Source organism: Stegostoma tigrinum, chromosome 9, assembly GCF_030684315.1.
Source record: "Stegostoma tigrinum isolate sSteTig4 chromosome 9, sSteTig4.hap1, whole genome shotgun sequence".
Lineage (NCBI taxonomy): Eukaryota > Metazoa > Chordata > Chondrichthyes > Orectolobiformes > Stegostomatidae > Stegostoma > Stegostoma tigrinum.
The window spans coordinates 68,817,612-68,843,021 of NC_081362.1; the positions used below are offsets into that span (position 1 = coordinate 68,817,612).

The 25,410-nt window shown below is 39.5% G+C and overlaps 1 protein-coding gene across 3 annotated transcripts in view; it reads right to left on the reverse strand.

Moving 5' to 3' along the window:
• The window catches only part of epas1b (endothelial PAS domain protein 1b), a 118,245-nt gene extending 93,745 nt beyond the window's left edge, over nt 1–24,500 (reverse strand). Inside the window, exons 1-2 of one of the 3 annotated variants that reach the window (XM_059648611.1) lie at nt 24,089–24,500; nt 15,419–15,559 (exon numbers count right to left, since the gene is read on the reverse strand). In XM_059648611.1, the coding sequence (XP_059504594.1) occupies nt 15,419–15,559; nt 24,089–24,114 (167 nt within the window). In that variant the 5' untranslated portion in view covers nt 24,115–24,500. The remainder of the gene's footprint in view (nt 1–15,418; nt 15,560–24,088) is intronic. The other 2 variants (XM_059648610.1, XM_048535672.2) reach the window with 2 other exon arrangements.
• Nucleotides 24,501–25,410: the final 910 nt, after the last annotated feature.

Below are 25,410 nucleotides of genomic sequence, written 5' to 3' on the forward strand. Positions count from 1 at the left end.
CCAATTGTTGTTTGCTAAATGCCAAGATTACTACTAATATGTTTGGGCCCTTGTTTAATCCATGATGTATTTCATTCTGTCTTGAAATTACAAAGTTGCAATCAAAAGATATATCACAAATTCAAAAAAAAGTAAGTCAATGTCTGATTCTGAAACAGATAACTGTCAAGTCAAGCCTCACTCCAGAACTTCCTACATCTAGACTGACATTTCAGTGCAGTACTGAGGCAGTGCTGCATTGCCTTTGGAGTTAACTTCTAGATATTTTGGGTGTTATACCAGCTGGTTTCAGTAATCCAAAAAGTGGCGCAATTTCTGAGGAACTGACTGCCAAAACTCTTAAAATTTCTAAAGTTTACAGCTGGAGTTGCATTAAGGGGTTTTGGCTGTACCACTGCAGTCTGTTTGTTTGTATGTTGTAATTATAAAGAGCTTGATGCTCGCACTCCAGACGTCTCATATTTTCACCAAAGCTGGCATTGCTAAAACAAAGTATTATAATTTCTGCCGATGGGCCTGTGGTGAGCATAACAAATATCGTTGATGCTTTAATGGCTTCATTATGTAACATTGATTAAAAATGACATGAAAATTCTTTATGTCTTGAATCTTAAAATTAATTTAACTTTTATGAATTAAAATATTGAAGTATTAGTGATACACTGTGGTAAGTCAATCTGCATTATTTTGAAGGTTTACTGCATTTTCTATGCAGAAAACTACTAGATATTTCACCCACTGAAAGTACAATCGCTGAAGTTCTACAGATAACTCCTAATGTTAGCAGACCAGTAAAGCCTCTGCACAACTCAAAACAAATTTGATTCAATTTTCTTAAACATTTTGATTTTCCTGCAGTGTTGTAATGGAGATAACAATAAATTTGTGTTTCTACCGAGTTTGTCACAGGGAAGAAAACATGTCCAGAGCTTTGCTCTGTGAAGGAAAGAAGTGAATGACAAGGATTTAAAAAAGAATAGTGAAGACTACAAAGCTGAAGCCAACCACTAAATGTAACTTTTCATACTTGTTGAATTGCTACTGATAAATAGCATAGCACCTTTTTCAACATTAAACATGCTTCCTATGGGTGTTGTTTTGTGGAGATTCAAAAACAAAAAGAGGAGAAGAAGGAAAGTGGTCAGGCACAGGGAATTTAGAAGTGTACTCCAGGATTAGGAGGTGAGTCATGGAATGAGAATCTGCCAATAGTGGACTGAAAGAATTGGCTAACAAGACCAATGGATGGATGTGAGGACTGAAAGAAATCACTAAGCTGCAATAGGGCAAGGCCATGGAAGGATTTCAAAGTTATGTTCTTGTCCTCCTAGTGGTAGAGATCACATGTTTGGGAGATACTATCAAAGAAATCCTGGCAAGTTTCAGTGTTTCTTGTAGATCACACACACTGCAGCCACATTGCACTCATGATGGAGGCAACAAATTTTGAAGATTATGTACAAGCACTGATCAAGTGGGTTGCTTAGTCATGAATTGTATCATGTTCTCAAGTATTGTCGGAGTTGCCCTCATCTTAGCAAGTGGAGGGTATCCCATTGCACTCATGAGTTGTCCCTTTAGATTTGAACAGATTTTCAGAAGTCAGTTTATTAATTACTCACTGATATATTGAGTCTTTTGTAGCAACAGTACTTATATGGCTTTTCCACCTAAATATTTGGTTGATATTGATCCCCAGAATAGAATTGGTGAGCGATTTGGTGATAATTAAGACAGTGACATATTGTAACCTTTATATGCAATTTTTCCTTGGGGAACAAACTAAGGTAAAATAAAGAAAGTATGTGGATGAACTTGTCGAAATACCTTCACGTCAAACTAAACTGAATTCAACATTGTTGTAAGCTATTTGTGATCTATAACCATCCATTGCCTCTAATCAAACATCAACACAAATTGAAATTACACTGATATAATGCTTTTGGCGTACCTTTTGTGCACTGTTGTAATGCTTTGTATATAATTATTTGCATAGTCATAGATCTCTTTGTAAATCCAAGTTTATTATCTTCAAACCTGATAACTCAACAACTGATACTTTTATGCTACATAGTGAGAGTGAGTGAGATCATATGACATTGTGATGATGCAAACTGAGTTTCCTTATCACATCACACCATCAGGCTTAACCCCTTATACTACAGGAAAGACATATGACCACAAGCCAACTTCAAGGAATGGCTGCATCAAGATAAAATGGAAGATGTTAGTTTTACCATCACCATCACCAATGTGATATGACCATTATCCACAGCTTAGAACTTTAGGAATTTACTATCAGTCCAACCAACTATCAGATTTAATCAATTTGTGCCATGGGAATCAACGTACAACACTTTGTTGAGGTGTTTACACTCTGAATTACTGCTCCAACTCTAGTTCATTTTGATGATGTTTTAAAAAAGCATGACCTTCATTAGCTTTAATAACCAGAAGAGCAAAAGGGAAAAGTTTGTTTAACAAGCTCTATATTTATATGGAGCAGAGCTATTTTCGATTAGTGGACAAGTGACACAATAACTGCTGGCACTCTATACTTTGTAGCTTTGAAACATTGTTTCAGTACGAAACAATATGGTATGTGACAAACTTAGCGTTCCGTGTGGATAACGTCAAACCTCAGCCTTTGTTTGCTGATTTGGAATGACCAGAATTTTCTTTAATGTAAATATAATCTGATGCCATAAAATAACTTCACTGTATGTTTCATTGTTTACTGGTGATTACACTTTCACAACAGCTTTTGTAATTCACAAATAGGACTTGGACAGGGATCCAGCCAGAAATCATGGTTATGCAAGAAGCAAGGAAATATTACGCAAGTCCACAGGAAGTTGGAGGAGACAGTTTTCTGGGCAGGCCTGGTGAAAAATCTGTGTGAACTTCAACTGACAAGCAAGAGTTCAACAACAAGGGCCAAATCAGTGGCAGTCATTCCTACTGCAAGAAGGGAATTTACAATATGTACAGTGTGTGGGCTGCAATCCAGAACTTTCTGTATTTGATCAACAGGAGTACGGCCTTTCTACTCTTACACTTCATTACTACAACACTGATTAACTACTTAAATGACCATGGGTACATTGTCACACAGAACAGCATCTGGTCAGTTATGTTTATCAATTGAACTTCCAACTTAATTCCAGATTCAAATGCAATAGTGCACATTTTGGCTCGATATTTACCAGGGTTCAAAAGCACATTGCAGCGCACAAATGGCCACATTCAGTTTATTGTAATTTATGAGGAAATACCATTTTCCTCTGCATTTCCAAACCCCATGAAATTTTCCTCTAGCTGCTTTGCAGGTTGTGAATGCCTGATGTAGAAAAAACCCTGCAGAAGAGTCTAGAACATTCCAATTGGTGTCAAGTGTGTCCATGCGTTAAAGTGCTACTATTAAGTGCTCTGTTGTAATGTAAATGCATTTTTGATACATCATCATGAATCATCACATCTATCTGTGCTTTAAAGGTGAATTGATCCTTATATTGAAAGACCTGTGTATTTATTCCCATACATTACAGTACTTTCCCAGTGGAGAAAGCACCATAATCCACTGCAAGTGTATCAAAATGTTCTTTCACCCTGCATTGGCATTTTTTCAACTGTGATTTAAATGCCTCTGGTTAATTTTAAAAAGGCTAGTTTTGCCACTTAAAAAAAGTTAACCATTTGCTTTCCTACATTGAGTAGCAGGTACTTTGCTTTGAATTGAAAGGAGTACCTGTCCTTTGGTGCAGTCTAATATCTAGGCATTAATGTAACAGTTAGCAATGCTTCAGTGAGTTTCAGGAGCCAATGAGTTTGAGCTCAGCAGTTGTTACATTCGTCTAAGAATGAAGTACAACTTCAAAAAGTTGTAATAAGAAATTGCAGCTTTGATGCGCTTGATGGATTCATGATACAAGCTAATAAGATTAAGTTTTTTTTTCTCCCTCATAAACCTGAATACATGTTTTATCTCAGCATTAAGCAAACACTTTAACCATAACCCTAATCCTCTCAATCCTTTTATAAGCAGGAACAGTTTCTTATTATCTGCTCTGTCCGGACCCTTCATAATCCTGAAAACATCTACCAAATCTCCTCTTAGCCTTTCACTCTCTAAGGAAAACAATAACGTTGTCTCCACTCTATTCCCATAACTGAACTTTCTCATCCCTGGGTCCATTCTTACGAACCTCAACTGCACTCTCTCCAATGTATTCACATCCTCAGGTCAGCCTGCTCCTGCACACCCTTTGGAGTGATAGTCTTTATTCTAAAAACGTTTAATTATCCTGTCCAAACATGTTATTACATACCTCTACACCAGGAGGAAATTGAACTCAGAGCCTTCTGGCCCAGAGGTAGGGACACTGCAATTACTGCACAAGAGTTACAAAATCCTAGTACTTGTGTTGCAGTGAAACTCAGTGAACCTGATGCGATTTGAATGCACAAACTTCTGACATTCTACCATGGTACCACAAGCCCACATTACAGTCCCTCTATCTTCTTTGTACCAAAGTGTATCACCTCACAGTTCTCTGCACTGAACTTCATCTGCCAACAATATGCCCAACCCATCAACTTCTCAGATAACAAGGTATATAGCTGGATGAACACAGCAGGCCAAGCAGCATCTTAGGGGCAGGAAAGCTGATGTTTTGGGCCTAGACCTTTCTTCAGAAATGAGGGAAGGGAAGGGGGTTCTGAAATAAATGGGGAGAGAGGGGGAGCCAGATCGAAGATGGATAGAGGAGAAGATATGTGGGGGAGGACAGACAAGTCAGAGAGGTGGGGATGGAGCCAGTAAAGGTGAGTGTAGGTGGGGAGGAGATAGGTCAGTCCAGGGAGGATGGACAGGTCAAGGGGGCGGGATAAGGTTAGTGGGTAGGAAATGGGGGTACAGCTTATGGTGGGAAGAGGGGATAGGTGACAGGAAGAACAGGTTAGAGAGGTGGGGATGAGCTTGGCTGGTTTTTGGATGCGGTGGGCACGGGAAGATTTTGAAGCTTCCTCTACATCGGGGAAACCAAGCGGAGGCTTGGGGAACACTTTGCAAAACACCTGCGCTCAGTTCACAATAAACAACTGCATCTCCCAGTCGCGAACCATTTCAACTCCCCCTCCCACATCCTCCCCCTACCACCTGTCCTCTCCTCCCACCTCAAGCCGCACCTCCATTTCCTATCCACTAACCTCATCCCACCCCCTTAACCTGTCCGTCCTTCCTGGACTGACCTATCTCCTCCCTACTTCCCCATCTACATTCACCTTTACTGGCTCCATCCCCACCTCTTTGACTTGTCAGTCTCCTCTCCATCTACCTTCTCCTCTATCCATCTTCTATCCACCTCCCCGTCTCCTCATTTATTTCAGAGCCCCCTTCCCCTCCCCCATTTCTGATGGAGGGTCTGGGCCTGAAACGTCAGCTTTCCTGCTCCTAAGATGCTGCTTGGCCTGCTGTGTTCATCCAGCTCTACACTTTGTTATCTCGGATTCTCCAGCATCTGCAGTTCCCATTTTCTCTGATACAATTTTAACCCCATCAACGAAGTACTACACTGAACTCTTCACAGTTTATAATTCTCTCAAGTTTTATATCATCTGCAACTCTGTTTTTATTTGAGCTCAGCTTGGGGGTGCTTATTCTTTTTATATATTTCTTAGTTTTGAGTTGACAAAGGTTGAAGGAATCTATTTTAACTTTTATTTTTCTCTTCGCCTGTTTTTGATTGTAAAAGGAAGTATATTTGCTTGGAAAATATTAGAGCTCTTTTGATGAAAAGAATCTTTCAAGTGAATGTTGCTTTTCTGGAGTCAATCTCCCAAATGAAATGTTCCACTTGAACAGCTTGAATATTTTGGCAAACGATGTGCAAAAGATAGGACTTCTATTAAATTGTGAACATATTTTGCAGCACTGTTCATCTGCAGCTTACAGCAACAATTGAAAACGTTGATGGTGAAAAGAAATTCACAGTCATTGTTGGAAAGCATTTCCGGGCAACTTACAGGACATTTTGCAATGGTAAGATTATGTTGAATTCAAAGAAGAATCTGAAATGTGAAATATTTGAAATGTTGCGATTTTGTGCGTTAGTGTAATTTACAGACAAAAAGGTCATAAGAGAGAAAAATAGAGGAGAAAGGGAACTAATATATGGTGTGAAATACTATGCTGTAAGAGCAGGTTAGAGGCTGCACATTCTGCTGTCAGTTACTTACCCTTAACATCTCTAACTCCTTCCACCATCTATAAGAAGCCATGCAGCAGAAACTCGTCAAACTTTCACCAACACCACCTTCCAGACCTATGACCCTTACTGTAGAGAAGGACAACTGCTGTTCTTCTTGGGAACACTACCACATGCAAGTTCCCTCAGGCACACATCAATCTGATTTGGAACTACACTGAAGTTGCTTTACTGTTGTTTAGTCAAAACTGTGGAACTCACTCCAAACAGTAATGCAGGAGTATCTCTTCCTGTCTCTCCCTCTCTCTCTCTCACACACACACACACACACACACACACACACACACACACACACACACAACAGCCTCTCAACAAGACAAAGCACCACTACTGCCCCTTGGCTGACAGATCCCTTTATCGCTCTGTGTGCAGCCTTCAGCCTCCCATCTGTCTCTACATTGCATGCAACTCCTACTGTTCTTATGCAATTGATGCCCACCCTGCTGTGGTTACTGAGTTGTCCAGCTCTGCAGCCTCCGCTGTGGTCCAACTTACTTTAGGGTATGGTCTAAAAGCTAATAAGCTCATTTTAACAGCCAGAGAAATGACCTCAAATTCTGCACTATCGAAAGATTTGGCATATGCCCAGAAAGATTGCAGCTCTCATTGTTTTCATCAGGGTCCAGATTATAGTCAGACAATAAAAAAGTTAATTTCAGCTGTACTGAGATCTGAATTCAGAATCACAGTTTTGTTGAACTCTTAATTACTATGTGATTTCTTGCAGGTTGCTATTTTTGACCAAATTTCTGTCACCAGTACACAGTTTATAGTTTGACAGTTCAAATATCACAGTTCTGCCATACTCGCTCAATGAAATCTGAAGAAACATACCCACCACCAAACACAGTTAACCAGAAGATACCCATGATAAACAGCCATAGCCATTCCTTCTTTACCAACTTCTTCAACTCCTAGGAAAACCAGTTGTGTTCCTCAAAGCAGAAATTACACTGGATTTTTTTGGCTGGGTGTCTGGTCAATTAGCAGCCATAATTGTGCAACCTTGCAAAGCTGCATTGGGAACTTTAGAGCAAGCTTTGCAGAGTTAATTCTGATGGCTCATTACTTTCTGCCCAATAGGAAAATTGGAAATGTTGATGCATTTTGCACCTATTATTTTTTGATGCTATAAATGCACGTATGAAAATATCATATCATTAAAAATAAAAATAATTATCAAAATTGTGGCCAGATATATAAACATTTCCTCATCTATTTGTGAATAGCTGGGAAAAGAACATAAATTTATGTCTGTTTACATTAGTAATGTTTTAACATTGTTCTACTTTATCTGCCAATAAAGAATGACAAATCATTTTAGTAAGGTTTACATTAGACTCACAGGCCCAAATGCTTCTGAGAATCATCCTCCATCCACCATAAAACATGATATGGTTCCAAAGCACTATCTTTCCAACATTTTGTACAAGAACTAGCAATATGTCAGGGAATTAATGTAATGCTAAAATATTCCTCGGATCTAGTATTCAAAAATCCTTTTAAATTGCCAACTTGTGCACGGGAGGGTTAATTTTTAAACTTTCAGTAATCAGAACTTGCTTGGACATGTTTGGACATGGACGTGACACATCTCCAAGTCAAATTGGAGTTGAACTTAGACCTTATAATCCAGAGATAGGGACATCACCCGGGCACCAGAAAACCAGAATAAATCCCCACTTAATTCTTGGTTGAACACAATTTCACAGTACCTATACATGACCACATATAAAGAGGCCCTATGGTGTTCTTCACTGGGATCAGCTAAGAGACATGAATTGACAATGTGTTTTGGCTTGACATGCACAAATTTGTGTACAAGGGATACTGTGTGAGAATATATATCATAAGACAATAATTCATGATATTGTCTAATTATCAGTGATGTATCAGTGACCAGGTTAATCTGTACCTCCAAGAGATCTTTGTGGATTTGTGCTCCTAGGAAATTAAGGTCATAAATATACATGGTGCCCAGGACCTTAGAATGTCCGACCGTGTCTACAATGGGTTTCATGAAGTTGGAACTAGATTGAAAATCAGGAAAATGAATTTGGAGATACTGAATAATTCAGGCAGTGATACAGGCCCTTCTGACACTTGGTGGACAGGAAGACCCAAGATCATAGCTATTAGTTTTATTATCTTTACGACTGATGCTCCCATGAACATTATATTTGTTTTCTATCTGCCCTTTCACCAAAAGTAATGGAAGGAAATAAAAGCCATTTGGTTCCATATGGAACAAAGGAACTGCAGAAAAAAAGACATTATTTTTGCCCACCTGTTTTGCAAAATTTATAATGAAAAAACAATTTTTGGAAATGTAAAGCCAATGCCGTACTGTTGTGCAATGGTAGTGTTCAAATGACACCCACCCCCAAAGTGTGCCATGACACATCTGGTCAGATTGTTTAAAAACATCTATAACTAATGTCAGAGATAACAAGGTGTAGAGCTGGGCGAACGGAGCAAGCCAAGCAGCATCAGAGGAGCAGGAAGGCTGATGTTTCGAGTCTGGGCCCATCTTCAGATTTGCTGTGTTCATCCAGCTCTACATCTTGTTATCTCAGATTCTCCAGCATCGGCAGTTCCTACTATCTCTATAACCAATGCCATTTCTCTTTAAAAGGTAGGATTGTTGGTGTGATAGAGGAAACTGCTAATGAAGCAGTTATGAATTTTGACGAGCTATACAATCATTACCAGAACGAAAATTGCCTAATTTTGTGTGGAAAAAAAATAGGCACTTTCCACTGATTTATGCCCAGAGGGAAAAAATATGTATCTCTGTTACAAATATTATGACTAAAATAGGTCTCTCTACTACTAAATATGGTAGCCTGAGTTGAGACATTATCATTGTTAACACATGACAAATAATGATATGATCAGCAGCCATATGCAAAGATATAATAACTATCATGTAAAGTATTTCGAAAATGGTTTGCATCCCTCACATGTGTGACTTTATCTCAGGACGATCCAAGTATCATCAAATCACGGCTGGAAAAATCTAGTAGTTCATCTTCCCTTTCTGCCCTCAGGTTTTTTACTTTAATGTAAATCAACACCAAATTCCAGACAGTCAGGAATTACTTGAATTCATACTGACCTAGTCACCCTCATGAGAACAAATGGGCTACAAGTGGTTGATCCACAAAAGAAGTAAAACAAGTCCAATACAAATAAACAATCTGAAAGCATTTGTGACGCAACACAACATAGAACATAGAACATAGAACAGTACAGCACAGAACAGGCCCTTCAGCCCACAATGTTGTGCCGACCATTGATCCTCATGGATGCACCCTCAAATTTCTGTGACCATATGCATGTCCAGCAGTCTCTTAAATGACCCCAATGACCTTGCTTCCACAACTGCTGCTGGCAACGCATTCCATGCTCTCACAACTCTCTGCGTAAAGAACCTGCCTCTGACATCCCCTCTATACTTTCCACCAACCAGCTTAAAACTATGACCCCTCGTGCTAGCCATTTCTGCCCTGGGAAATAGTCTCTGGCTATCGACTCTATCTATGCCTCTCATTATCTTGTATACCTCAATTAGGTCCCCTCTCCTCCTCCTTTTCTCCAATGAAAAGAGACCGAGCTCAGTCAACCTCTCTTCATAAGATAAGCCCTCCAGTCCAGGCAGCATCCTGGTAAACCTCCTCTGAACCCTCTCCAAAGCATCCACATCTTTCCTATAATAGGGCGCCCAGAACTGGACGCAGTATTCCAACATGTGCCAACTTATGTAATGGTAAAATTAGTATATGCATTTACTAAGAAATAAAAAGAAAGATCTTGAACTCTTGTCCATTTCCATCACAGTCATCATTAGTAACAGGAACTGGGCTGATCTAGTTTCTTCCTATTCAGGAGCACACTGACCAATTGTACCACCCTAATTAAGACCAACCTGCAACACAGGGGACCTTCTAAATAGGTTAATGTCACACTCTACATTTACCCTGAAACCTCTGTGGGATTCAACAACAAAACAGGAAACAAGCCACATAACTGTTATCATCACTCATTATGATTTGATGTTATCATTATTCATTTTGACTTGATTTTGTGAGAAAAGTATTTTTAAAATACATTATCATAGAACATTCCATAATGAAGTAGTATTTCCTGGGCAGGAGACATGAAAGTATCTGTGTACTTTTACACTTTGATTTCCTGAATTAGAAATGACTGTAGAAATTGTCTTTATAAGACTGTCACATGGATTAAATGAAAAATGACAAAAGAAAATGCATAATTATGCCATTCTACAGGTTTTTTTCAGCTCAGATCTCCCTTTATAGTTGCTTAATATAACATCATCTTTCTTGAACATGAGAATGGAAATGGGTGGCCATTAAATGGAACTAGATAATTAAGTGAGGCTAAAGTTGAGCACTGCTAATCTTGCCTTGAAATCGATACCACAACCAATATGTTAACTACACAACAGATTATATTTTCAATTCATTATATTTAGAGCATCATGACGCCACGTAAAGTGTGTAGAGTAACTGGAAAGTGTGAAATTTCACCATTGTAAAAGACTTGAATAAATCAAGACAATTCAAGTTCTTCTGCAGTCTCTGGAAGTTTGTGGGAGAGAAATCAAGGAACAGTCGATGTTGGGATTTAGGCCCTGTGTCCATTTTGCACACCTTTCTCTCCAACCAGGTAAATCCATATTTCCTGCAGCATGTACCGTGTCATGTATGAGCTGTGCAAAGGCACACATCAAATAGATCATCTAGAGATTGGCTAGAGAGAGTAAAAAATTAGCAGTGATGAAGAAAGAGATTATCAACTTGTTTGAATGGTAGTTTTGATAGGGAATTGAGCTCTGGGCTGAAGAAATGAAGGACCATCAATAAATGTAGCATTTTTGAAAGTAGAAAATGCACCTTCCAATACACTGAGAAATGCCAAATAGCATATTAACAGAGAATGTAAAAGGAAGTGTGTCATTACTTTAGCAAAGTCATCTGCAGATAGATTGTTCGTCATGCAGCTTATCACATCAACTGTATATATCAGGTTCACAGAATGTGACTTTTCTTTTACTGAGAATGAATATTGTTTCAGAGTACCTAAGGTTGGTTCAAGAGCTGCATGCATTTAAAAGTGAACTGAGCCCATGTACCCATAAATGTACCTCATTCTAATTGTCCCCAAACAATTTGATGAGCATTCGAGTGTTTTCTTAGACTTGCGAATTCTAAGATGTCAAACATTGTATCTTGCTGGAAAAACATGCTGAACAGCAATTCACACCTCAAATGTGGACATTATGCTCGGTTATCAAGATTCCTTTGTTAGGAGCAGGAGCCCAAATTCAATTTGAAAGTAGTATCTTAATGATGCATCTTTTAAAAGATTCTGTGGAAACAAAAATGTTGAGAAGACTGCAATAATCTTTCTCTGGTATTTTAATGTCTCAAATGTATATTACCATTAAGACCTATTGTTGGAAATCTGAGTGTTATCCTTAACTTATACAGAGGAAATAATATTTAATGCATCATTTTGACATAGATAGGATGCACACATTTATATTTCCATCCAAAGTCATTTCCCTCCTCTTAACTAAGAATAGTAGACTTGTTGCTCCTGAATTGAGACAAATTAGCTTTCTTAATAACTCTTCATTCCAAATCTTTTTAGGTCTGATTTCAGAACAGTTTAGTTCCAAATCAAAAGGAACAGGAAACAGCAATAAAATATCCAGGAGCTTGGGCTTTATAAATGAATACATCAGCACGTAAACCAGGACATTATTCCTTCATCATCAGTGGAAAGGTGTCAGCTGGAGTAGTGTCCTACACTCAGCACGACATATGTGGAAGGATGTTGATGCCTTGGAGTTGTTGTAAGTGGGATATACTGGAATGGTACCATCAATTAATGAATTTGATGATAAGGAGACGGTAGAAAACCTGAGATTATTACATCGGGGGGGGGTATAAGGAGAGTGTTTGAAATGATAATGAGTTTTGGTAGAATAGCGAGGAAAATTTGTTTACACCTGATGCAGGAGTAATAACCAGGAACATAGATTTATGCTGGCTGGTGAAAATAATAAGGAAACTTTTATGGATTGGATTGTTATAATATAGAATGCATTGATTGAAAGGACAGTGGAAGAAAATCAACAAAAAGTTGCAAAAGGAAATTAAAAACATTGAAAATAAACATTGTATAGATTTGTGCAAATGGAGGGGAATAGAGCTAATTGGTTAGCTCTTCAAGGAACTTGCAAGAACATGTCAGTCAAAAGGCCTCTTTGCAGTGTGGTTTGATGAAAATAGCAAACTGCTCCATTGATAAACTCAATATTTAACCGCAAATTTACAATAATATGTAAATTTGTTTCTAGCTCAATGGCAATGTGTTGTTGCAGCTTAATGGAGCATCTTTAAGAGTTAAGAAAGCTGATTCTGCAGAAGTTTGAAGAAAGAGGAGAATAGAGTTGAGACATGGATGGGTAGTGTAAAGCATGTCTGAAGAGATTGCCTATTAAGAATTTTAAAAATAGTGGAAGGTAGAGAGATTTAGGAAGTAAATTCAAAAATGTGGGAATAGGTGGCCAAAGACACAGATGAGGAAACAGAAATGGACTGAAAATCTGAAGAGTACCCAAGAAGCCGGATTCAGGTTCCAAGAAAGTTTGCAGTGAAGTTAAGGCTGGAGAACATGATGGTGTTAGAATGACACACAAGGTCAGGGAGACATTTAAAAACAGAACATCTATTATTTTTGAAATAGTGAGGGTAATGAGGAGGTTATAGACCTATAGGGCAAGATACAGGCCACAGGACTGTGAATAAATTGGAATTTACAGTCAATAAAGAATTGATGTCCAGCCTGGAAAATGTTGGAATAATCAATTGTGTGACAAAAAAGTCATGCCAGAGAGTTCAAGTGGTAGATGAGCTAAGGCAGGTTTAGTAGGTGAAGGTGGCTAATATTACAGGGATGATAAGTAACTGATCTTTGTGATCAAAGGACAAGGCATCAGAAGGCCAGCCCAGGTTTGAACAGGATAGAACATAGAACATAGAGCATTACAGCGCAGTACAGGCCCTTCGGCTCTCAATGTTGTGCCGACCTGTGAAACCAATCTGAAGCCCATCTAACCTATACTATTCCATTATCATGCATATTTTTATCCAATGACCATTTAAATGCCCTTAAAGTTGGCGAGTCTACTACTGTTGCAGGCAGGGCATTCCACACCCTTACTACTCTCTGAGTAAAGAACCTACCTCTGACATCTGTCCTAGATCTATCACGCCTCGATTTAAAGCTATGTCCCCTCATGCTAGCCATCACCATCCGAGGAAAAGGGGTCTCACTGTCCACCCTATCAAATCCTCTGATCATCTTGTATGAGACAGCAGTCAGACTAGTTGAGTCTGAAATATTGGCTGGGGAGGGGAATGAGCAAAAGCAAAGGTTGTGTTCCAAGCCAAAGGTGATGGCTTTAGACTTCCTAATATTTGGCTGGAGGAAGCAAAAAGGTCTCAGACTCTATGCTTGTGATATAGTCTGACAGCACAGAGGGAATGGAAGGTTCAAACAAGATAATGTATTCCAGTGACAATAAAAGTATACAATTCTGACTTTGTACCACGGAGCAATGTGAGAGAGTAAAACAAAATTGTGGGTGGGATGTTGGGGAAGTGACAGACATGCTCTATCCAAATATGTTCAGAACCATTCATTGCAATATTTGTTGTTGATGACATTGCACTGTACATGTCAGTAACACAAACTAGGAAACGTGTCATGTATTTCTGGAGGAAATTATTATTTATCATGAAGTCATACAAATTAATTAGAACTGAATTTCTGTTTCAGTATTGTTGTTTAGGAAAGTGATTGCTCTTCGAATAATAAGTGAGAAAAGCCACATTCAGGTCAAATCCTATCATGCTTATTTATTTATCATCATTCACCTAATATTTGGCTTAGATCAAATCCAGGAGACAAAAAGATTGGATGATATACCCAATAATGTATTTCAATAATGACAATCAAGTTAAAAGATATACATTGGATTTGAAATGTAAAATAGTTCCTTTTAAGTAGGGAAAGTACCTCTGTTGAGTCAACAGTTAAAAATGTTGTTTTACTTCTGGAAATAACAACATTCCAAATCTAACCAAACCTAATGTTTGTAACACACTGAGGCTGAAATTGACACTAATCAACAGGGGAAAAAATAACGTCACTTTGGAAAAGGAACAAGACCTGCCCAATTTTCTACTTCTATCTTACTGTACACAATGAAATCCTATTCAAAAAGCTGCAGGAATCAGATACCAATCTTTTCTATCCAGAGGCTTCAATAATTAAACAGTAGTAGGTTCCCGAATATTGTTGTCTCGATCCTTTGATGGGAACACCCTAAACATTCTGCAAATCAAAGAAAAATGATGACAACATATTGCGTGTTTTATACATATATTATATATAGAAAATTACCAGAGGGAAGGTCACAATCAAGGTATATATTTTATTATGAAAATTCAACTAAAACAGCTTTACTTCTAGTCTAACAAAATATCTGATTAGTTTTTTCCAAGGGTGAATACACAGCTTTTGTGTCATACAAAAGTTGCTGTAATCGAGTAATTAGATTTCAACTCACAAATGAGTTTTCTTTTCATGTTACCTTCATTTCAACAAAATTCTGGCCCAAATTTGCCTTCAGAATAATGGTGAGCCAAGAAGCTTTCACCAATACTTATGCTCAAACGTAAATGTAACTTTAGGTGAGGGCAACCATAGAATTCAAGACAAAAATCCAGCAGTTGCCATTCAGGTTACATCATTCCATCATTACTTTTACTAAAACAATATCTTACTGTCCGCCTAATCATTGAACAGCATGAACTATAGATGCAAATAGACCCCCTCCCTTACAGTTAAACCTTATTCATTTCAGTCTCTGTACCATGTCATTGTTTTTACTAATTCACAGGATTTGGTTTTCACTAGCAAAGTCAGCATTTATTGTCCCAAATCTAATTGCTCTTGTAAGGGGGCACTGAGCTGCCTTCTTGCACCACTGCAATTTATGAGGTGAGGGTGCGCCCACAGTTCTATTAGGCGGGGTGCTTTAGGATACTAACTCAATGATGATGAAGATACAGTGATATACTTCCAAGTCAAGATGGTGTGTGACTTGGAGAGGAACATGGAGGTGATGGTGTTCCCATATTTCTTCTGCCCTCAAATCTTCTAGATGGTAGAGATTGCAGGTTTGAGAGATGCTGTCGAAGAAATGACATGGAATGTATTAATTCTTTCTGACACTGAAAATTAAATATTACAAATATTTCTTCAGGTCTCAATTGTTGGATATTTTAAACCATTTTCATGTAAATTGCATTTTAAGTCCTTTTTTGTCTTTTTCTCCCTCTCTTGATCCAATCAATTTTGTATTTTATTTATTTCTGTATCTGATCTGATGTTGAAATCAGCCATTGTAGTTGATACTTTCTTTTCAAATCTTCAGTATTACCTTCACAATTCTTAACCTGCTTGGTTCACACAGGTCCCAGGTGCCCTGCTTTCCTTGCTGTGATGTGACAAACTTGCACATTCAACAACTTGCACCTACAATTTTAAAAAAAGTCTATAGCCCTTTTTATCTTCGCAGAGATACATAGAGAAATGAAAATTCAATTTTTTTTGAATACTGTGTGAATTGTAATAGAGTTTTAAGTACATATGGCCACTGTACAATGTTTATCCACTTTCAGAATCCTACTTTTTACATCAAAAAGAATCCTATCGACCCTGTACTTAATCACCTGTAGTCTCCAATCACTTGTAATTTATGCCAAGACTTGTTATGACCTTCCATTGTAAGGTGTTACTGCTCTCATTTCTACTGTGCTATCATAGCAATAATTTTTTTTGTTGTTGCAATGTTGATGTCTCCAGCTTATTATTATCAGGTGAGCAACTGAGCAATCTCCTTTGCTCTCACAGTCATCCCTTTTTTGGATAATCTAAATCATTCATGATAATTTACCATAACCTATTTCATCAACTAGTCTTTTAAAATACAAACTATCTGAATTATGAATAGCTTGTTTTCCATTCAGTTACAGTCATGTTTAGAAAAGAAAACACAATCAGGCTATTAATTATGTCACTAATAATGATTAGAGTCTAAAGGAAACAAAATTTTCCAACTGAATTCTTAACCTTTTGTTTCACCCACTAGTTGTGACAAACTTATTGGTTAAAAAAATCTAACACATAAACTATAATCACATGAAAAGGGAATGATGAGTGTTCCTATTATTGATTGATTGATTAGATTTTGAAAAGTGTGAGTGAAAATTTGTTATCATTCCCACAGTGCAGGCAAAGGCCATGCTGTAAGCATTCCAGCATTTCATGTGTTATCTTTTTAGTTTAAAATATGTACCTTCTTGATTCCTCAGAGGTATTTTTTCACTTGGTGACTTTGGTCATCCTTCATGTATGAACCTAAAAGATTGCCATTGAGTAATTTCATTACTTGGACATTCCAGTCAAACATGAGTCTGTTGTCACTTCAGGTCCATCAGACAGAATTTTCCAGAAAGAAACAGGAACCATGGCTGAAGTATCAATCTCTTTTCTATCAAATGTTAACCAATCTGCTGTGCATTTCCTGCTTTCTCCAGATTTGTTTCATATGTCAGACATTTTTGTGTTTTTTTTTATCTGCACAATTACATTTCTCACTTGCCCCAGTATATTTCATGCGTCACAACTCGGTCATCATGCTGTTTGATAGAACAGGCAATGAAACTTTTCCTTTCAGAAGAGTTTAAGCAGACCTGACCAAAGAGGTCTACAAAACACAAGAGGCTCACAGCTGCCAATTCTCCCATTGTCGTATAATTTGTCCCACGTTCATGGGTTCAAAGCACCAACAAAATTGAATTTCCAGCTGGCTTATAATAATAAGAACAGAAGCCCAATATAGTATGCTCCCAGATCGCTTCCTCTTCTTGCCCCTCTCCAAACAGGGAATGTCCTGGGAATACAACTGTTACTCTTGGCAATGACAAATACTTGCAACACATTTTAGGCAACTTCAAACTGAGCAAGGCAGCATCATGTATTGCACAAGGTAAAATTTAATGCAAGCTAATTTTATGGAAATTAATTTTGCTTTGCATTTTCTTAATCTGTGTAAATATATATGTAAATGCCAGATTAAAGAGGAAGGATTGCTCTGAGCATGTTATATCTATGTTACAAATGTGTTTACACAGATTTCCTCGCTTCAGCACTATTACTTCCATTGCTACTGCAAAATCCCATTCTGAGATCTGAGCAGCAATGCTGGGATCAAATAACTCCCATGTTATTGGGTCTGATCTAGCATGGGCCAATTCAGTCACCTGGATCACTTCTTTTGAAATGTCTTCCTATCAGTATTTCCAGCAATAATGCAAATGTGCACAAACCTGAGCTTACCAGTTTACGAGAAAAACCACTAGAAGTAATCAATGCCCTACACAGGTGTGACGGGAAACTCCACCATACAAAACATTACCACAATTCTGATGCTTATAACCTGCTCCTCACTTGTTCAGCCTCTAACTCGATCCTGGTCTGCAAAACCCTCTGATCACATGCTTTCCCCACTCTGTGATTATCTCTACATGCTGACTGCTCTTCAAACTCTGACCTCCTTTATATCCCTTCGAATTAGTACTTCACTAAAATTCCATGATGTCACTCTCCTACATAATCTCCATAAACTAATTATTTCTTTCTGCTTTTCAAAGTGTCTGGCTAAGATTTACCTCTTCAACTTTGGTCTCTTCCCCTAATTCTTCCTAACCTTTGTTCGGTGCCTTTTCTCATGTAAAATGTTCTGGGTCATTTAAGTAAGTGAATGGTCTGAAAGCACATCAAGTTGGAACTTAATTCATCAACATAAACTACAAGCAATCATTTTAAATGAGTGAAGAAAACCATTTCATATGAGTGTTGAAGTGTGTAATTGCTGCTGAACATCACAACCTCACTATTTGATTCGAGAGAAAAGTTGGTTGGGCTGAATCTAACAGCATCAATCACATCTTAAAGCTGGAAAGCAGTCATCGTAGTTGAGTAACACAATAATAGCTCTGAAGAAAACTGATATTGGACTTGAAACATTAACTCTGTTTCTCTCTTGACAGATGCTACTAGTCATGTTGTGTTTCCACTGCAATTTCTGTTTGTATTTCAGATGTCCAACATTCACAGGATTTTACAGGATGTTAAATATAATAATGTCTACATTTATGCTTTAGCTTTCATTTGAAATGTTTATTTCTCATTTTTTTCTATATAAACAAGTTTAGAAATACTAAACATAAGAAATATTGTTGAGGCTATTAACCTCAGTCATTCTGCTGTGGGACCAGCACATTGAGACATGGTGGCAGTGCGCTGCTCACTTCTGTGAAATATCTACCTGTTTGTTACATGTCCATATTTCAAAATAACAGCTTAGTGATCTCATCATGGGATTCTAGCACCTACTGAACATAAGAAAACATGGGAGTGTTTTTATGCAGATCACTTGTTATCCGCTTCACAACCAAATAGCTACCACTGCAGCCATTCACTTTTGCCGACCCTCGTTCTTTCACTCCCACTTGCAGATCACTGCCTATCTCTCAAACATAACATCTGCATGGGAAATTTGGATAGTTGAGAGTGAATTTACGAGGCCTAACATGGAATTTTGCTTGAAGGCCAGCTCGAGCCGCACCACAATCGCGATCCTTGTGTCACTCGCTTGTTATGAACACAGTTCCCAGCTGAGATTTCAGTCCAGTGCACTTACGCTGTCAATTGACCAAAATGACACGACACAATGTGTAACTTCAACACATTCCTTATGAAGCCCATGTCACCTCTCCGTATTAATGCGACGTGGACAGGTGCTGTCTCGTACGTATGGCTTTCAACTTTTAAAATGAGGAAATGTAGAAGTCCTTGAAACAGGGGAAGTGGCTACGCATCTCAAGTCTGACACCGGTCCACGATTCACGCCCTCTCTGGAGTCGCTATGAGAGACAACTCCGCTCTATCGGTAAACTCTGGATACACAGCAAAAACAGCCCGGGCAGGGCTACCAACATCCCAGAAAATAATTTCCTTTTCAAAATAACTACAATCTGTTTTTAATTTAACCTCCAGAATATAGCTTTAACAAGTCGGATATTAATCCGACACTTCGGTCAGTTTGATCACAACGATGTATTCTCAAGCAGAAAATGGGTAAAATTTATATGTGAATATACAGATATATATTTAGTTTGTGCAACCTTTGTAAGTATATGTACAAGAATGACGAGATATAAATATCTCCAGGCTATCTTTCCTACCCGATGTTGCTTGTTCTCATTTCAGATTTCCAAAATAGTAGAGTTTAATTTCTGAACGCACGTTTAAGTGACAGATTACAGGCATTTTATTCTGTGTGATTTAGATGGGCCCGCGGCTTTTCGGGAGTTGTGTGTGAGACTGCGTCTTCTACCACAGATTTGCCAAACTGTGAATAGTTGCTAGAAATCTCAGTCTCGAGCAAACATGTTTCAATGTTTAAAAACATAGGGTTCAAAGCTCCGCTTTCAACCGTTATTTGAACAAGGATATTGAGAAAGAATTGATCAGGCTCATAGGAATAGCGAGCTTCAAGCTGGAACTAAACGGGTCAGGAGTGACGGTGGATCTCACTCCAGGGACGACTAGACGCTGGACTGTCCCTGTCTTCATGCACAAATTACCAATTGCAAACTTGCTAATATTTGCATGCACCTTCTCTGCCCAATTGCAAACTTGCTAATATTTGCATGCACCTTCTCTGCAGCCGTAACATTTTATTCATCGTTCTGTTTTATTACCCTTATACATCTTGTATGCTTTGATCTGCCTGCACTGCACGCAAAACGAAACTTTTCATTGTACCTATGTACATGTGACGATAATAATTCAATTTTTTTTAAAAAAAATTGACAAACATACACGTGCATCTATGGTAATAAAATGTAAGGCTGGATGAACACAGCAGGCCAAGCAGCATCTCAGGAGCACAAAAGCTGACGTTTCGGGCCTAGACCCTTCATCTCTGATTGTGCTCCTGAGATACTGCTTGGCCTGCTGTGTTCATCCAGCCTTACATTTTATTATCTCGGAATCTCCAGCATCTGCAGTTCCCATTATCTCTGGTGCATCTATGGTGGCAGGTTAGGTATGTGGTAAAATAATAAAACTTCAGTAAGGTGTACGCGCTCCAACTTGGCACCTTTACATGGGATAGGCAAAATAAACACCATTCTAGTCACCCCACAGTCCACTGAACCCCACCGGGTCAGTGGGAGTTGGGGGGTGTGGGGGAGTTTGGGGACGTCAGAATGGACCTGTAGTGTCTTTACTTTCAAGACTGGAAACATAATGAAGCTGGACTTTAAACCCATTTTTTGGCTGTTGTCAAGTGTGCAGGAGTCAGCAAAGGGCGTTCTGTAGAAAGTGTTACAAAGGAAACAACCTGCAGATTGCATATATTCATTACTCAAATCGATTTTTAAAGTCAGAATCATGGTCAGAAAGCGCCCCAAAAGCGTTCCTGCTGCTAGCTAACTTTGTTCTGGATTCCTACATGTAAAAAAGCAGGACGTGGTATTTCTGTAGTTATTTTGAACAGAAAGTAAACACAAATTAGGTTTAAATCTCTCAAGGGGATGCTTCGTATTGAACGCCGGCATTGAGGCCCGTTTGCTCTGAGACACATTAGCCAGTCTTCGTTATCAATTAGAGAGACTGAATGAGTTGGATAAGGGTTTGAGAGGCTCCCTACACAAGCGCCGATTCAGGGAGCGAACCCACGCCGCGGTCATCACTCTTTGTCACACTCGGAACCATCGGAGCTAAGCGGCCCCAACACATTCACTTACAATCGTCCTATCACTCATGTCGGCGTTATAACGTGTTGTAACTTGCACTGAACCAGCCGTCTTTAAAGGTAACTGCGGAGTTCGGTCTTCCCGGCATAAAACAGAACAAAACATAAACCACCTGCTGTCCAAGCCACTGAAAGCATTAGCCCTCATCGAACAGAAAAGGATAACAAACTAAAAAGTCACAGTCCCTGCTCAGTGTGAGAAAGTTTCGTTTGCTCTCTCTCTCCCTCTTCTGTGAACGCCAAAACTAGTCCTGACCTGTTAAAAAAAAATCCGCCACGACTCGAAATCAGTTTTATTGAAGCGTTTACAAATAATGTTGGAAGCGGGACTGTCCAGTCTCTGAGAACATATGAATTTCGTCAGGAATGCGCAGAGGACACAAGTCAGTCTTTACAGCCTTTCAATTCATAACGCAAAATCTAACAGCAACTGTCAAATAAATAAAAGCCTATTGGCTAAACAAAAGTTGCCTTGTACATATGACTATAACTCAGTAAACATCAACAGCACACCAGCGTTATCAGAAATGTGTTGACATATTGCGCTCCTCATGGTTTATCTATTTGGAATAGATTGGCACGACCCAAACCCCAGCAACACAGCTCCCCAATATTTAGAGGCTTTCCAACCCAGATTACGGATAGCGAAGCTTCTTCAAATGCATACGTTTGTCAGGTAATTTCTCATTATGATTGTTCCAATTTCCGTTTTAAATTGTATCCTCAAAACGTTGTGATATGCTTAGTAAATGGGGTATAGTCAACACATTATAAGACGAGGATCATTCGATATAGGAGCAGAATTAGGCCAGTCTGCCAAGTGAGTCTGGTTCACCATTCGATCACGGCAGATATGTTTCTGGTTCCCATTCTCCTGTCTTCCTTCCTTGATCCCTTTACTATCTATGGCTGTCATAAATACACTCAATGACTCAGCACCACAACCTTTGGTGACAATGAGTTCCACAAATTCACCACCCTCTCGTCTGAAGAAATTCCTACTCATCTCAGTTCTAAAAGGTTTTCTCTTTAGGCCTATCCCCTGCGGTTGTGCTCTCGGTTTCTACTCTCTTCTACTCCTGAAAATATCTTCTCCACGTTCATTCTATGCAGGCCTCTCAATATTCTGTAAATTTCAATAAGCGATCCCCCCTCCAAGTTCCCACCCACCCCACCCCCATCCTTTTAAACTCCATGATGTAAAGACCCAGAAACATCAACTGCTCCTCATAAGACAAGACCTTCATCCCCAGGAATGATTCTTGTAAATCTCATCTCGACCCCCTCAACCACCAGCACATCCTTCATTAGGTATGGGGAGTAAAACTGCTCACAATATTCCAAACGCAGTCTGACCAGAGCCTTGCACAGCTTCAATAGTACATCTTTACTCTTGTATTCTAACCCACTTCAATGGTAACATTGCATTTGCCTTCCTAACTACCAACTGGGCTTGCATGGACTGGGTTAAGGTCAACTGCCATCACAAACAGTGAATCTCATTCCTGATTCCGCCCTCACGACGAAGTAGTAATTCTGGACAGGCAAACTCCTTAATTAAGAGTACCATATTCGACATTCTGCTTACGTCTAACTTCAACTGGCATTTAATCTGTTTCTGATTCTAACCCAGCCTCAGGACAGACCCTGCCTTTCACCCACACACTGACGGTAAAGCTGCTGTTGAAATCGCTCAAGTATTAACAGTAGCTAGCCGCACCTTGACAATGTGAGTCCTTTCTACCTCAGGGACGCCATTTCACTCAGCAAAACTACCCAGAGCCACCAACTCCAACAAATTGTCCCAACGTCACTCCTTAGGTGCAACCAGCAGCTCTCTCCAAATGCCCAGGACACGAGCGGGGGTTGGGGAGAGGGGGTGTTGGATGCAATCTATGCATCCTTTGTTTTGCATGTCTGTGTTTTTGCTTTTATCCAATGTTGAACCTTCAGCAGATGTGGGCTGTACAGAGGCTTGTCTGATGCTTCTGTCGTTCAGGGCGCGTTGTCACACTCAATTCCAGCCGACCTCTAGTCATTTGGAGATGAATGCAATAGCCATTTGCAGGCTGACTAGTTTCTGAGGGTATTATTCTCCTTGCAAATAACAACACACCGTTATATTATAAAAGTCCTGCTGTAAAATTCCGTGTTCTGTCGAAATGCAAAGGTTCTCTCGAAAGAGAGGAAGGAGGGGAAATGTCGGTTTTTTTTTAGTGCAGCCGCAAATGTACCATAGTAGTCGGGAGCAAAAGCTTCATAACCTCGATAAAGTTGCTGTTCGGTACGAGTTCTCCATCGGGGAGATGACATGCCCGACCACAGAGTTGCCCCCTCTAGTCTGTCGGCCAGGCCTCGCCTGCCTGTTGATGATACACTGCGCAGCAGTGGCAATGTAAACAGGTGAAGGAGAACATTGATCGATCAATAGGTCACTATTTAAACAGCGCAGGCCCACTCGCTCAGTTTGAGCCAACTTTTCCCTTCTGGGTTTTGCCCTTGGGGAAGGCTTTGAGGGACGTATTGCCAACATTGCTGGCCCTCAGAGCCAGGTCTGTCTACAGGCAGGTAGCAGCTGATAGCCTCCGAGAGACAGGCAAGCTGTCAACACTTCAGAACGCAGCCCGAGCGCCCCAATCAAAAACAAGGAGAACGGTTAATTATTGATCATTTCGTCTATTCCCGTCTCCTGTCAGCTTACGCCGAATGTCGGAGGTGTGGAGTCCAGTCCCTCAAGAACTTTTTAATGATATGGACAAAATCAGCCCGCACCTTATCAGAAATAAATTATTGCTAACTTCATCAGAACAAATGCAATGTCATTTCTTACCTTTTCTTCTCCTTCTCTGCTGTCATGGTTTGGACGATTAAGTTCACAGAAGCAAAAGAAAAACAGACCGAGAAGCGCTGTTGACAACCGGAGGCTCAATTTTACAGTGTAATACGGATAGAAAGAAGCATAATTTGATTTTTTTTGTTTCCACTTTCTCTGCCTTGCTCACGAAGCTTTTTTTTCTTTGCTTTGTCAGTCTCTCTCGCTTATCTCTTCATGTGGGTTTCTTTTTTTTTAAATGCCTAGTTGGGTCAAACAGTTGAGATCATGAAGCAACCCGGAAACGAGAGGCGACCGTACAGTCTCAGAACACTGCTGAGGATTGTACAGCCACTTCGAGGCAAAGACCAATTATAAAGAGGACAGGCAGGAGAAAAAGTTTCGCTGTTAGACTCTCGTACTGGGGCGGGAGGTTCAAGCTTCGGCTGAAGGCGGGGTTTCTCTCTCTCTCTCGTCCTTCTTGGGCCAGATGACAGGTCGTAAATGGATTTTCGACATGCGATAGGTTGCGGCCGGGCCCCGCCCCGCCCATCGATCTGGGTCATTTTGGGGCTTTTTTCCCCACTCTCTCTGCCGGAACAGTTGGGAGCGGACGGGGTAGGAGCACCCATCCTTGTTACATAATTTTTTTTGTTCACAAGTTCTTATCTGTTAAAAGATTTCCTTGGAAAGAAATACTAGTGACGAAATTGCCTGACTACACGTAAACTAGACAAGGGAATAAAAAAATTGCCAAACAACATGGTCCTCGGATGGATTCCAGTTGCTTCTTCATCTCATGAGGATCTCACTCAATTGATAACGTTTTCTAAACACACTAGTTAAGAGAACTCCCTAGATATTTCCCATCGGTGCTCCTTAAAAAATATCACCAGCGCAGAATCAGTATTTAAATACTATATAATTGAAGATTGGTTACAGCACAGCAGAGAGCCATTCGGCCCGTGGGTTCCGTGCTAGACCTCTGTCAAACCTACTACAACAGCTCCACTTTCTTCCTGCCCCCGCTCCTCCCCACTGCCCCTGCATTGCTTCCGTCTCCTCAGCTGCTTATCTAATTCCCCAACGAAATCTGTCCTCATCACATTTCTCGACGTGCATTCCAGGTCCTCACCAATTGGCGAATTAAAAATTATTGCCCTCACGTCACTTTGGACCTTATTGTCATTTGTCTTAAATCAGTATCCTCTTTCTTTATCCTTTCTGGCCAGTAATTTCTAATCACTTATGATCTTCAGCATTTCTATCAAATGTGCTCTCAACCTTTTGTCCAAGGAGATCAACCCAACTTCTCCAACCACATAACTGAAAGACTTTAT